General features: G+C 44.1%; 1 protein-coding gene across 6 annotated transcripts; it reads left to right on the top strand.

Annotated features, from left to right (window-relative positions):
* The first annotated feature begins 474 nt into the window (after positions 1 to 474).
* LOC137869278 (disabled homolog 2-like) lies at positions 475 to 13360 on the top strand. Of its 6 annotated transcripts, none has more exons than XM_068706580.1 (15): positions 475 to 574; positions 7229 to 7572; positions 7661 to 7800; positions 8276 to 8374; positions 8477 to 8608; positions 8702 to 8785; positions 9173 to 9199; positions 9278 to 9328; positions 9417 to 9479; positions 10377 to 10991; positions 11523 to 11652; positions 11767 to 12441; positions 12535 to 12722; positions 12827 to 12919; positions 13020 to 13360. In XM_068706580.1, exons 2-14 carry the CDS (start codon positions 7431 to 7433, stop codon positions 12899 to 12901), a joined length of 2421 nt encoding a protein of 806 aa, XP_068562681.1. In that variant the 5' UTR covers positions 475 to 574; positions 7229 to 7430; the 3' UTR covers positions 12902 to 12919; positions 13020 to 13360. The 6 variants fall into 6 exon arrangements, with proteins under 6 accessions (XP_068562681.1, XP_068562683.1, XP_068562679.1 ...); XM_068706582.1 differs by having other exon boundaries at positions 478 to 578; XM_068706578.1 differs by lacking the exon at positions 475 to 574 and adding an exon at positions 4413 to 4662.
* The last annotated feature ends 560 nt before the right edge of the window (positions 13361 to 13920 follow it).

Raw genomic sequence — 13920 nt, 5'->3', positions numbered from 1 at the left:
CTGTTTCCTTTAATAAATGATATCAAAACAAGCCTTGCACAATGCACAGGAAGCTTTAGACTGTTGCACCTAATGATCTGTCATGTGATCCGAGAGGCTTCTGCTGAGTCTGCAGTACTTTGTTCTACAAAAGGAGGGAGGGCAGTGTGCATAAATAACAAAAAAAAAAATAGTCCGAATAGACGGATGAAAGTGGATTTATTAGGATTATGATCAAATTAGCTAATGATCCGTGATCAGGTGAATCATTATTCATGAACACAGAGGTTTGGCAGTAAATCATCTCCTTTTATCCATCTGAGATAGTTAAGCTGATGTTAAATTCTGTAGTATTCAGCATGCTGATAGGTACTTTCTGCTGACTTAAATAAACACACTCGCACTATTCCCTGATGTGTCCAAAGTCAATGTGGGGGCTGCCCTGTCCCGTGTCTTTCCGTGTATCTGCATGCAGAGCTGGGGTAGTCTCGGGGCTATGTGGTCACGGCCCGCTGGAGAGGCGCAAATATGTGCTGAGGTCACCACTTTTACGACGTTCGGCAGTTTCCTCCCAGCTTTCTCAGGAAACCAGAGGGTAGGTAAGGTGCTTGGCCAATATTTCTCCTGAGTAGAAAGACTTCCTGTTTTTTTTTTTGGGGGGGGGGGGGGGGGGTTGGAACTGTGTGGAAACACTTGTGGAACAGCCTATTGCTCAGCTTTACTGTAATTGTACACACGACATAGACTTTGTCATTGTGTGCGGCAGAATATGATGACGTTGCTTCCTACATTCCCACTTGCCCCGCTTTATTCATGCTATGTGTTAAGACTGAAAAATGCTCAAGAGAAGTGAAGGCAGTTTGGGAGTTAAAAGAACAGAGTCGGACAGAGAGGATAAAATCTAAGACTACCTCAATTACGGACTGGAGATAAGTGGCTATCTTCGGTTCTGGTTGTGGTGGCAGCCGGTTCCAGGATTCACGCCCTAAACCCTGCATGTTTGGATAGTGGCCTTCCTGTAATGTACGGAGGGAAGGACACTTCCCATTAGTTCGTCTCTGTCAGCATTCTATCACAAAAATAAACCCTCTACTGTGTATGTGCTGACTTGTGCCATCTGTAGTCTGTTTCTGGGGAAAAACGAACTCCCATACTTTTCCTTTTCCCACCAGTGTTTTACATGAACATCCAACATGTCCTCCTGTATGCAAGTGTGCAGTTATCATTGGGTGTGCCACCGATCTAAACAATGAATCACATTTAGAAGAAAAGGGAACCGTAATTCTAACCTCCTAACGTCATCAGGCAGTGATGCAGGACCAGAGAGACACGTCATTGACGAGAAAAGGTTACATTTGCTACAAAAAAGGCATACAGCACAATATGAGTTGAAAATGCCAGATGGAATGCAGCGACATTACTACAGCTGCACGCGTTCTGCAAATGTAAACAAGAGTCTGATGATATTAAATGTTTAATAAGAGGGTTATGAAAAAGATCATTCCGGTGGTTGGTGGCTGAAGGGGAAAACAGACTCTCAGCTAGAGTCGGTTATCTGGCTTCTGAGGAGCTCGTCTCCTAAAAAGCAGCCTCTGTCAGCAGAACACAGGATACACATGCAGGAAGCACGTCCTTCCTCTGTCCCTTTCTCTGTCCCTTTCTCTGTCCCTTTCTCTGTCCCTTTCTCTGTCGTTTCTCCGCTCGCAATGCAACGTACAGATCACCGTACGTCTCTTCAACACCAAGCGAAAAATAATGTCTTTTTGTTTGCCGTTTTTGAGGCGTCAGAACGACATGAGCATACAGTATAAATGCTACACATCTGGGCTGAAGTTACAGGTGCAGATGTTACATCTAGGCTGTGCTCATGTGGTGGTTGGTTGACCGTGCTAATAGCTTTGGTCGTGCTAATAGTTATGCTCATGAGAGCTCTCATGTGTCTCCAACATGGGCAGTGGATTAGTAGTTATCAGCATTGATGTTTAATCGATGAACGCTGTAGCATACTGCCAAGCAGTGTTGTAGTCAAGACCACCGAAACCAAGACCAAGTCTTGAGCAAGACCAGCGTATATCGAGACGGTGACAAGACCAGGACCAAGACCGGTGCGAGTCCCACTGCATGACAATGAAATGTGGCACAAGCAAACTTTTGTCACTCCTCACTTTGATCTGAGAGATCCACATTCCCATAAAAACATTCCTCTTCAGTCCCCTCTTTTACTGTCACATGTGTGTATGTGTAAGACCTTGCAGAGGTATGATTCATGCGTGGGGATTTTCTTGTTTTCTGTGAGCAATCACAGTCACGATGTTAGCAAGTAAATCAGACAATGCTTGAATTACAGTCCGCTGAGACCGAGACGAGATGGATTCCTAGACGAGACCTTCGAAATGTGGTCTCGAGTACTACAACACTGCTGCCAAGTGCCAACAGTAACATCATCACAAACCAGCTGTGCTGTTAGGCCATCAGCTGAGCGTCCATTGCACTGCAGAGAAACAGACCGCATAGCATCAGCTGTGGGAATGTTTAAGTCACCGTCAGTCATTTGTAGATTGTCTGATATAAGTTTAAATTCATGTTTGTTGATGGCTCTCTAGAAAAAAAAATCATTGTTTTACAGAAGTGAAACCTGCCAGTTCACATCGGCAAAACAACCACATTGACGTCATTTCAGTGCTGAAGTATATGTTGTATATATATATATATATATGTGATGTTTGATTTCCTCTCCCAATAATTTGTTTCTACGTCTTTCTGTTACAGAACGTCTCTGTCTTTTTAATGGTGGCTATCCCTGCTTATACTAACGACCTGGTTCTTCACTTAATTATCCTCAAACAAACATCTATTAATGCTTCCGCCAACATGGAACAAAACACTTCCTGTGAGACTTGAGGATTTTCCTTCTGGGAATGTCACACCTGGCACACAGTGCTTAGAAGAGTAAATATAAAAACTGTCATTACACGGCTGAATCACTGTATGGTATCGAAAAAGCAAAATAGACATTTATACTGAGGAAGTTGATGACCCATTTTCAGCCATCGGTTGACTGTAATTGCAACAACGCTAGTTCATGGCAAAGGAAATGTCGTGCCTGCTGGTCTTCCAAAAGAAATGTGCAGCGTAAGCAACGGTGGAGCTTTGCTCTCTTGATTCTTCTTTCCCCTCACTCCTTCTACTCTTAATGATACGATCCACCTTGTCCACAGAGGAAGGTGGGATATGTTCACGGTTTCACGGCAATGTTAGTGGCAACTTCTGACACAAACGTTGAGCAACAAGGAACCCTTGCTTCATCTCAGCCTTTGTCATGTTCTGTCAAATGAGAATCATATCTTCCATTTTTCATCTGAACCAAGAGTGACATATATGCTGTTTTGAAAAACAATAGAAGGTTGTAGCTGTGCCTGTTTTTAGACATTACCTTAAGGCTGGGGAGCAGCGACTTAAAGCTCCAATAACTTATTTTTTTGGCTAGCAGCAAGAAGACTTTAACATATCACCTTTTAAAGGTACAGTGTGCATTTAGGGGGATCTAATGGCAAAAAATAGAACAGAACAGTAACAAGAAAGTTGTCTTTGGTGTACAATCACCTGATCGTCGTATTTTCGTTACTTTAGAATGAGACTTTTACGTCTACATACGGACCGGTACTCTATACAGAGCCGTCCTATATGTTTCTACAGTAGCCCAGAATGGACAAACCAAACACCGGCTCTAGATGGCCATTCTTGTTTTGGCATCGGCCACAGCAGTTGTCCTATACACGCTTCGCACACAGGAGCAATTTTAAGTTGGTTGCAATCTGCAACCTCGCCGCCTCAGCCGCCAAATCCTACACACTGCGCCTTTAAGTTGATGTAGCAGCACTAGCACTCATGGCCACCAATATTCACTCTTAACTTCTAACTAATACATCTGTTTTGGTCTCCAACCAACTTCAGGGTTGCTATGTTTTGTGTTGATGTTTTCCGGGCTATTTTGTTGAAAACTGCTGACTGCTGCTCCTGAAAATGACGCCACGAGAGCGCCGAGAATGAACCAAAACAGGAGCACCACAGTTGCAGGCCCTAAAACCAAAACAATGAGCTGAAAGAAGCCACAAAAGGTCCAGACGCTGAGACATCGGTAGATAATCATGTGGGTTCATAAAGCAACCTCTTTCACATCACACATTAAGTCAGTTGATCTGTTTTTATTCTATTATTGCTGCTTTAAATTTGTGACAAAAGCCACCCTGTCTTGATGATGAAAACCTCTTTTTTTTTTTACATCACTATGGAAGCATTTTTTTTTTTTTTTAACATGACCCACTTCACTGTGCAGAGTTATATGAGCGATGGTGATATTCTCCTCCACGTGAAGAGACCGCCCCCTCTTTCTAGTTAAAAAAAAAATCTGCAGCGAGTTATGCCTGTCAGTCAGCGCGTGAAGGGTTAAACAGGGAGTTTGCAGTGCAGCAGTCTCTCCTTTCTGTCCACGGCATTTAGCGGAAAACATCTGACTCCTGCTCATTTTTCCGAGAGCTGTGTTTGGCTTTTTGTCATTTCTTTTTTTTTTTTTTTTTTTTTTTTTTTGGTTGTGCTGGAGCCGCGGAGGCATCCCGGGGAAAACAAAAGTCACCGTTTTTTCGACAGCAGGAGATCAACATCTTACTGCGCGCTTTCAAACAGGTATGCTCCACGCGTTGGTAACGTTTTCCATCCGTGCGTTAATTACGGTTCCACCGAAGGATTACAGGTAGTCGTGTTAAAGCCAGCTCGGTATTTGAGTTCGCCTTTTGGAAAGCAGCGATAATAACGAGCTGTGCGTTGGTGAGATTTGCTCTTCAGACGAGTTGGGTTTTCTCTGCGGGAGGTAAAAAACTTCATTCCATGTTTTCAAGTACTCATTTCCTTTCCTGTCTCATTTGTTTGGAGAACAAACAATATTTATCACGTTTGTCCTTTAGTGTTCTTTCCAGAACACGCTCTTCTTGCTGCACTCCTGTTAATCATCTTTTTAATCTTGAGACAATATTTAATTTGAGTTTTGATTGTGTTTTTTTTATGTTGCATCTCCTCTCATACCTGTGTATCCACATCCTAGTTTCAGTGCAAAACAACTTTCATTTAGTAGGGAAGTGTTTGCATGGCCTTTGTGTTCTCAGTGGGCCTGTGGTATTTCACCATCTCATTCACTTGCAGACTGAGTCATTCCCTGATTTCCTCCAGATGTGCAGTAGTTTACGTTTCCTGACGGCCCAGGATTGTGACATTTCTGCCCTTGCGCTGCAGTTATTCTGCTGACGAATATGAAAATACCCTTGTGTTCTGTGGCTGTGTGTTGTTTGTGTCGCGACACTGGTGGACGCTGTAAAACAAAGCTCTTCTCCTCGTCGCTCATCTGGTAGTATTTAAGTAAGTTGTTAAAATGTAATCCATTAACTCATATCTGCAGTGAACTGCTGACATTTCATCTTTTTTTTTAAAAACATTTTTTATTAGCCTTTCCTCCAGCTAGCGGGACTCTGACGCCACTGTTTACTGGACATGTGCAATCATGTGTCACACTCTTGTAAATGGAGCGTCAACCCGTGGCATCAACAAGTCTTTAGGCGTAGATGTGTCTTGTTTTTCTACACTTCCTCGTACGGCAACTAAAACTGTGTGTGTGTGTGTGTGTGTGTGTGTGTGTGTGTGTGTGTGTGTGTGTGTGTGTGTGTGTGTGTGTGTGTGTGTGTGTGTGTGTGTGTGCGTGCGTGCGTGCGGTAGCAGGAATTTGAATGTCACCTGGACGATCCAAATGCATGAGGCGTCACGTGACCTGCTTGTTTCCTTGACTTCAAACCTGGTACTGATGGATGACATGAAGCTTTTATTATGGATACATACTTTTATTCATCCATCTATCTATCTATCTAAAGGAAATGAGAGCCATTCAGGATGAGATAAGAGATGGCAACGCTCAGGTCATTTAGTGCCAACTGATTTATGAATCAGACAGATTGATAAACACCTTTTTAGATGGGACAGTGTTTTTGTGCATCCCTACTGTCTTTTGATGAAAACACTCTGGATTTGGATCGTTCCTCTTTTTGAGGATCCTTTGACCCCGATTACACATTTTAAGACTGCCTGACATCGCTGTGGGTGAACGATCACTCCAAAGGCTCCTGTTTCCGTTGGTAGTTGCTTAGCTGGGCATCACGAGATCTTGTGCTCTGCTAGCGTAACATTAACCGCGGGTAATTGCTCAACCTTTGCCCACTTCCAACCTTTGGTCTGTCCTACGGTATGCTCGCAGCCTCGGTGTGCGGCCAGTGTAGCCTCTGGTGCTGGTCCTAAAGGTACGTACGTCCCACACACACACACACACACACACACACACACACACACACACACACACACACACACACACACACACACACACACACAGCCATGTTTGCATTGGTTGTGCAGAATGTCTGGCTGTGATTGTTACCACTTTGTCGTGTTTGTTTGATTCATTAAGTGATCAATTGTGTGTGTGTGTGTGTGTGTGTGTGTGTGTGTGTGTGTGTGTGTGTGTGTGTGTGTGTGTCACTTAACATGGTTGAGGAGATGCAGGTAGCTGCTGAGTCGTCCGCTTGTAATCCACCGAGATGTTGTTTCTGCCTCATGTGACATTGCCTTGGGTTTCCTGTTGGTGTTCGTGACTGTCCAGTGTGTTGGCAGACAAAAGGATGATGATGTTAGTTACCACATGCAAATAGGACCAAGCCACATTTAGCTCAGCACGCTGCTTTTTGATGGCATTTTGAAGGGTCTGTCCATGTGAGCAGTTATAGCGGTGGCTGGTTATTCTCTCCACAATAAACCCTCCCGAGATAAATATCAACTTTTGAAGGCGGGAGCACAATTTATTTGTTAAGAGGTGACCGTCTTTATCTTGTGGATAATTCACTCCTTAACGGGGCTGAACAACTGACCCAGCATGTGTACAGTGTATGTTTTGTGGGTTCTCGTCCTTAGTGTTTTACGGGTCATATGTCTTCCTATGCCTCTCCATCTCGAGGGTGTTCCTGCGGTTGTAAATGTTTACTGTGTATTGTTAACATATTTGATTGTTTATGGTGTGCAAAACCTCTTTAGCGGTGACAAAGTGTGTTAATTGTATCCCTTTACAGTCTAATATTTAGTTTGCCATTTCACAAAGAAAGAGTGCGTATTCACTTTTTATCACCTTCTCCTTTTTTTTTTTCTTCTTTTTTTTTTTTAGGTCTCTCTTCTCACACGCACTTCACTTTTTCTGCTCCAGACAAATAACAAGAAAAGTATGTGTGGGTGTTGAGTCATCTGTTCGGTTGACCTCGCTGCCCCTGAACACGGTGCCGCTGCTGCCTGCTTTACCCCTCACCTCACCTCACCTCCCCCCTTCCCCCCCGAACTGTCCGCTTGTCCAGTGAGGCTCGCTCCGCACCATGTCTGCAGAGGTGGAGAACAGCGCTCCCGTCCCCGCCGATCCCAGCGTCGCGCCCCCGGCTACAGCCTCGGCCAGCACCCCTCCCACCTCCCCTGCGACAGCCACATCCAAGGTCCCATTCAAGAAAGAGAAGAAGAAAGGTGACGATCGTGCTGGGATCAAGACAGACATTGTCTCATCTTGTAGAAATTATAATTATTCACTTGATTTTTTTTTCTTTTCTCACAGTCCCAGAGAAGACTGATGAGTACCTGCTGGGCAGGTTTCAAGGGGATGGCGTGAGGTACAAGGCCAAGCTGATTGGCATCGATGATGTCCAAGAGGCCAGAGGAGACAAGATGTCCCAGGACTCCATGATGAAACTTAAGGTGCAACATAGGACTGTGCCCTGCTGTATTTATAATTCACTGAAAATATTAAGGGGATGGCATTTTTAAAGGTAACATCTGGTAGCTCTGATGTTTCTCAATTAATAAGTCATCTGTGTCGATACACTTTTACATCATCTGCATCTGACTGCAGAGGGCGCCACTGTGCACAAACTGTTGCGGAGCTAGAGTGCTACAGGGATTGTTTTTGTAGGCCAACCCGGAAGTTAGCATCGCGCTGGTTCCCTTGACCAAAGACATTTTTACATTGAATTTTGGATTATGGCAGAAATTAAGCTCTGTGGCAAACGTTAGGCTATAAAAGAACTACACCTCATTCAAACCTAAACAAAAAAACAACTAATTTACAGGTTTTGGGACTCATTCCTGCAGCACTCTATTAGTTTTAAATCACAGGTCGTGTTTTCTTTACTTCCAAAAGATTGACCCGTATGTATCATTTATTTGACACCAGGGCATGGCAGTAGCTGCTCGGTCCCAAGGCAAACACAAACAGAGGATCTGGGTCAACATTTCCATGTCGGGCATCAAGATCGTTGATGAGAAATCGGGAGTGAGTTCTGCCATTTGCTTCCATTGCTGTCACATCACACTGAGGAGTTTGATTGATTGTGTTTGGCCTGCTAACAGAGCCTTTGTCCTTTTTATAACTCAGGTGATTGAACATGAGCATATGGTGAGTAAGATCTCCTTCATCGCCAGAGATGTGACGGATAACAGGGCGTTTGGATACGTGTGCGGAGCAGAAGGGCAGCATCAGTTCTTCGCCATCAAGACGGCACAACAGGTAACACTCGCAAATAAACGGGCTCACGCAAAGACCGCATGTACCACGGAGACAAATGGGCAACAATGTCAATGTCTCTCTGTCCCCTTACAGGCGGAGCCCCTGGTCATTGATCTGAAAGATCTCTTCCAGGTCATCTTCAACCTGAGGAAGAAGGAGGCAGAGGCCTCACAGAAGGTAACTAGTTCAGAAGCAGTTGACTTTAAACTGGAAGTGTGTGTGTGTGTGTGTGTGTGTGTGTGTGTGTGTGTGTGTGTGTGTGTGTGTGTGTGTGTGTGTGTGTGTGTGTGTGTGTGTGTGTGTGTGTGTGTGTGTGTGTGTGTGTGTGTGTGTGTGTGTGTGTGCGCGCGCGCACATTTAGTTTCCTGAAAGAAAAGCATTTCTGTGTGGTCATCTGGGACGTGAGGTGTACGCTGTTGTGCGCCTCCTGGATTTCAACACTGCCTCTCTGTGTTCTGTTTATGAATCACATCCTGTAGACATTCCATTGAAATGATGTGAAATGACAGCCTCAGCGAATTAAGAAAATAAGTGTCGTCATTAACAGTCTACCTCTGTTTCCAGGGGGAAAATGGCAGCACTGTAGTTGAGGTAAGCACTTGGAAGCACTGGTGTTTTCTTCAAACAGTTTCTCTAGTTCTTGTTCCTAAGCCTTGTGCTTGTTTTCAGAATGGGAGCGATGCCCTGCTAGGTATGGCTGGTGAAGTAAAAGCTGCTCAAGTAAGTCTTTCTCCACATTAAATGACACACCTCTGATTTATAGTGGCTGGATAAATACAGTATGTTTCTGTTTCTTTTTGACATCCAGCCAGTGGAGCAGCATGACCTTTTTGGAGCCATGTCGACCCCTCCAGACATCCAGTCTCCAAATGTAAGTGTGCTGCCATAAAATGTTCCCTTTATCTGGGCAACATGGTGGAGTTATGCTTAGTCAATGAGGTGCAGCCGGGTAGTTACATGATTATACTTACGAGTGTTTACGTTTTAGGCTGCTTGCTAATCGTAGTAAGCTGCAGAGGACTTTTATCCATATTTTTTTAATAGCAATTTAATGGAAAATCTGAAAGTAATAATAATAGTTTGCTACATAGTGCTTCTTGTAAAAAAAAAAAAAAAAAAAAAAAGTTTCTAAGATCCGATTCATAAAACAATGGCTTCACTGAATAACATCAGCACCCTCCAGATCATTCCATGTGTATGAACTCAATTTTTAAAAAGGTCACAATTTTATTGGTAGGGAGTGTGTCAGCTTTTGATAAATATAAGTTTTAGATCTTTTAAGAATTGAGTTCATGCCTCTTGTGTACCAATCTCATTGTTGTTTGTTCAAACCCTTTTAAAGCTGCCACAAGTAGAATCTATGACGGAGACCTTTTCACTGGCTTTGCTGACATCTGCAGTCTCATACCGGTAGTGTGCGTTACATCGCTGTCGCTCGGCCCGGTTCTCTAGCTGGGTTTCAGGTCAACGAGCTATTGCTGACTTCAGCATATTTAAATCATTCGCTGTTGTTCAAGGCAAGTCAGAATGTAGTACCGACTTCATTTGTCAAGTTGAAATATGGACTCTAGACTTTGCTTCACCATGGAATTTAATACGCCAGTGATATTTTGAGGTAAATATTCTACAGGTAGCAGCTTTAAAATGTCTTTTCACACCATGTGATTCATTTTTCATTTTGTTAACACGTGTGTTTTTCTCCTTCTGCAGAACTGACTCATAAATCTATTTTTTTTTTCTCTCCCACTGTCCCCCTCATGTTAACCAGGACTCTAATGATATTCTCTTGCTGGACTTTTCCGCTGAAGTTGACAGCAATCAGAATTGCATAAAGGGAAACTCCTTTGTAACTTCCTGTGCCCCTGACCTTAGGGCATCTCCGCAGACAGAGAATCCCTTTTCCTCGACATTTGGCTACTTTCCAACCCCAGACAGTGACCCTTTCAGAGATGACCCCCTTTCTAACTCGCCCGCTTGGTCGGAACCCGATAATTCACAGATCTCAATCGCCGCCACTAATCGCCTAAACAGCACTGCTGGCAACGCTTGTAAGACAATTATTAACGGTGGTTTGAACGGAGACTCCGAACACCTCAGTGAGCAGATAAATGGCTTATCCAGTAAGACCATGATCCTCGCGCTCAGTAACGGACAGTGGCCACTAGGGGGCACAATAACTCAGGGCAACACGATTACCATGATGGACGGGAATGAATCTGGGACAGCCAAAAACCCGTTTTTTGACTCGCCTTTGACCACGTCCCCCGTCTCTAATGGCGTAACGCATCACCCGCAACCCCCGGTGACTCATAGCAAGGATTCAGTTGTCATAAGCCCGCCTCCGCAGAGCTCTAAGGCTGGACGAGGTCGAAGGAGCGCAAAGGTGAAATTCCATAGCTAGATGAAGCATTGTAGAGTTGCATGTGTGGTGATGCCTAAACGTTGGGTTTAATGCACATTTCCCAGAGCATACTTGGGTTGCTAACATCTCCCTTTCTCTGCGTTTGGGTGTGATGCATTGGTGTCTGACGAGATATGCCACAAGACGGTTAAGATGAGATACAAGGCCTGTAATTTAGAGTTGCATTTAAGGGTTTGATCCATTCTGTCTTCATGCATGCACTGGTGGTCACTTGCTTCTCTTCTAACTGGCTTGAATAAATGACGCTTTTGACTGCTGCTGCTGAACAATGGACTGTACCTGTTTACCTCCTCTGCTCTAAATCTATTTTCTAACGTTCACGCTTCAGTGATAAAAGCACTGGTAAGTGGCAAAGCATGCATATCAGTCAATGTTAATGTCGTACTGTAGTATTTATGAGTCATCATGTCTAAAATTGGATGAGGTGCAACAATACTTATATGTATATATATATTGTGGATATGATATTTATGTTCTATTCTGTGTGAATAGTCCACAGCAAGTGACCTGTTTGGAGCAGAGCTATTTTCTGCTCCGGCTCCCTCTGAAGGGTCGTCTTCCTCGGGGGACTTTTTCAACAGTACACCTGCGAACTCCACTCCCTCCTCCATAGCTGCTCTGGGTAATACACCGGAGGGGAACTTTGTGTCTTATGCGGATGTCACAATGTCGTTTTGTCTTTATGTTCCATTCCCTTTTTTTAAATTTTCCGATTCCTTTTTTTCTTTATATTCAGGGAATCTTCAGTTAGGTCCTCCAGCTACCACAAGTATCCCCGCTGCAGGCATGTGGGGAGCCTCCATGGCTCCACCTTCAATGTTCCCTATGCCAGGAGTGACTGCTCCAGGGCCAAGGCCCGTCTACCCACACCCATCTGCCTACCCACATCCATCTGCCTTCGGTGGCTTACCCATACCACCCACAGCCTGGGGCGCGCAGGTGCCACCTCAGTTCAGTGCCGCGCCTTTGTCTCCGCCCCACCTCAACTGGGGCCAGCCTCCACCAGCTGGGCCACACGGTGCTCCCGGTTGGGGTCAGCCCATCCCGACCAATCCTTTCCAGCCCGGCATGTTCCCTGCAATGGGTGACCAGCAAGGTCCGTCACGCCCCCCTCCTCGGCCGCCTGTTAAGGAGGCACCTCCGAAGGTGGAGAACACCGCCTTCACAGCTTTGGACCCCCTTGGAGATAGAGAGAAGAAGGCTGGAAAGGACATGTTCAAGGACTTCCAGATTGCCAAACCCCCTGCCATCCCAGCGAGGAAAGGGGAGCTAGTGTCCAACTCTGCCCCGGCCCCCGGAAGCAGCGAAGCCGGGGCGTTCGATCAGTACTTTAACAGCAAAGTGGGCCTGGCTCAGGATACAGCAGATCATGACGACTTTGACATCAATCAAATGTCACCAATTGTTAACGGTAAACCAACCAACATTTTGCAACTTGACGTGTACGTGACTGCGAGACTTGTCTCTGATTGTGTCCTCCCGTTGTAATGTGCCCGTTTTTTAGATGTTCCTAAACCAGCGCCTGCTCTCGCTGCAGCTCCGAGCTTTAACCCCGGCCTCCTCGATGCCGCCTTCGCTTCCGCTCCCATCGCAAACAACTCGGCGCCGGCCCAGGGACCCAATCATGACATGTTTGATCAAGCGTTTGGGGCCCCAGATTCCAGTCTGTTTGGAGCACCGCCTGCAGCCATGGTAAAGAGATTTATACAGACGCGTAATCAAAGCATATCCAGCATCAGAAGTCAGAAATCGTTTGTGATATGTGGCCTTTTTTTTTTTTTCCCTCAACTTTACAGCAGACTGCTGCAGTTGGTCAGTCTTCTGGTTCAACAGCTGCTTTTGGGGATCCTTTCGGAAATCCCTTTGCTTGATCGTAACTTTGTGCATAAGTAAGTATATGTTCATGTTTTATTATTCCTTAATTTACATCATCTATACAGAATGAACACTATTTTCACTTTTTTTTTTCTCATCTCTCTGCCCTCACAGTTAAGATGGAGCAAATGGAGATCTTCACATCGAGTAACATCTTTGGGACCAGCTGCTACGACGTGTGCGAGACAATCCAAAAAATGAACTTTTCTAACTCTTGTCCCTGACCCACCCTTTTTCTTTTTTTTTTTTTTACACCTCAACCTCTGATGTTTGTTTGTTTTTTTTCTATCCAATCAGTAGTTTCCTTATTTCTAAAGACCACTGATCTAAGAAGTAAATGTCATGTCCTGATCTGCTGAAGAAGGAAATGTGGTGTGTGAGAGAGAGAAGGTGTGTCCAAAGAAGTTCACTGATGATGCTGTCTGTGTTTAATAAATAAAACAATTCAATCATAACGCCGCAAGGTTTTGTCAAGTCCATTTTTGCTTCTTCAGACACTGGAGGTTCGACAGTCAAACGGATGTAGATGTTTCTATAAGCTATGTCTGTTTACTAAAGTTCCAAATCATTAAACAATGTATACAACATATGTTTGATAGCCATGTGTAGAAACCTAAAAAAGATACAACAGTGAAAAATATGCTCTATTACAAGTAAAAGTACCATCAGCAAAATCTACTTCTAGTATCAAAAGTAATAATTAAACAAGAGCAAAATAGCCCCTTCAGTGTGTTATTATTATCGCTGTTGTAATTATTGTATTGCGCTAAATATTAGATTTATGAATGTGCAACCATTAGTCACTTTTATAGCTTGTTGAGGTGGAGATAATTCTACCTACTTACAGTTGGGTTGTTTAACTTGTCGCAATGCATCATATTTATAAGCTCATCATTGCTTTTTTATTTACAATTTGAATCTACAAAGTAACTAAATCGTCAAATAAAAGCTGTGGAGCTCAAAAACAGTGACACGAGTATAAATCAGCATTAAATGAGACAAATCAAGTCCAATA

The sequence above is a fragment of the Cebidichthys violaceus genome, unplaced genomic scaffold, assembly GCF_023349555.1.
Source record: "Cebidichthys violaceus isolate CVI_PGR_0920_01 unplaced genomic scaffold, fCebVio1.0.p SCAF_12, whole genome shotgun sequence".
In the NCBI taxonomy this organism is placed as follows: Eukaryota; Metazoa; Chordata; class Actinopteri; order Perciformes; family Stichaeidae; genus Cebidichthys; species Cebidichthys violaceus.
This window is presented reverse-complemented; position numbering and strand designations above follow the sequence as displayed.

What these genes read in the sequence shown, in the direction of transcription:
- LOC137869278 (XM_068706580.1), top strand. Translation starts at nt 7,431, where the DNA reads ATGTCTGCAGAGGTGGAGAACAGCGCTCCCGTCCCCGCCGATCCCAGC. An exon ending in AGGCAGAGGCCTCACAGAAG is followed by an intron (nt 8,786 to 9,172) that starts GTAACTAGTTCA and finishes CTCTGTTTCCAG; the next exon opens with GGGGAAAATGGCAGCACTGT. An exon ending in ATGGCAGCACTGTAGTTGAG is followed by an intron (nt 9,200 to 9,277) that starts GTAAGCACTTGG and finishes GCTTGTTTTCAG; the next exon opens with AATGGGAGCGATGCCCTGCT.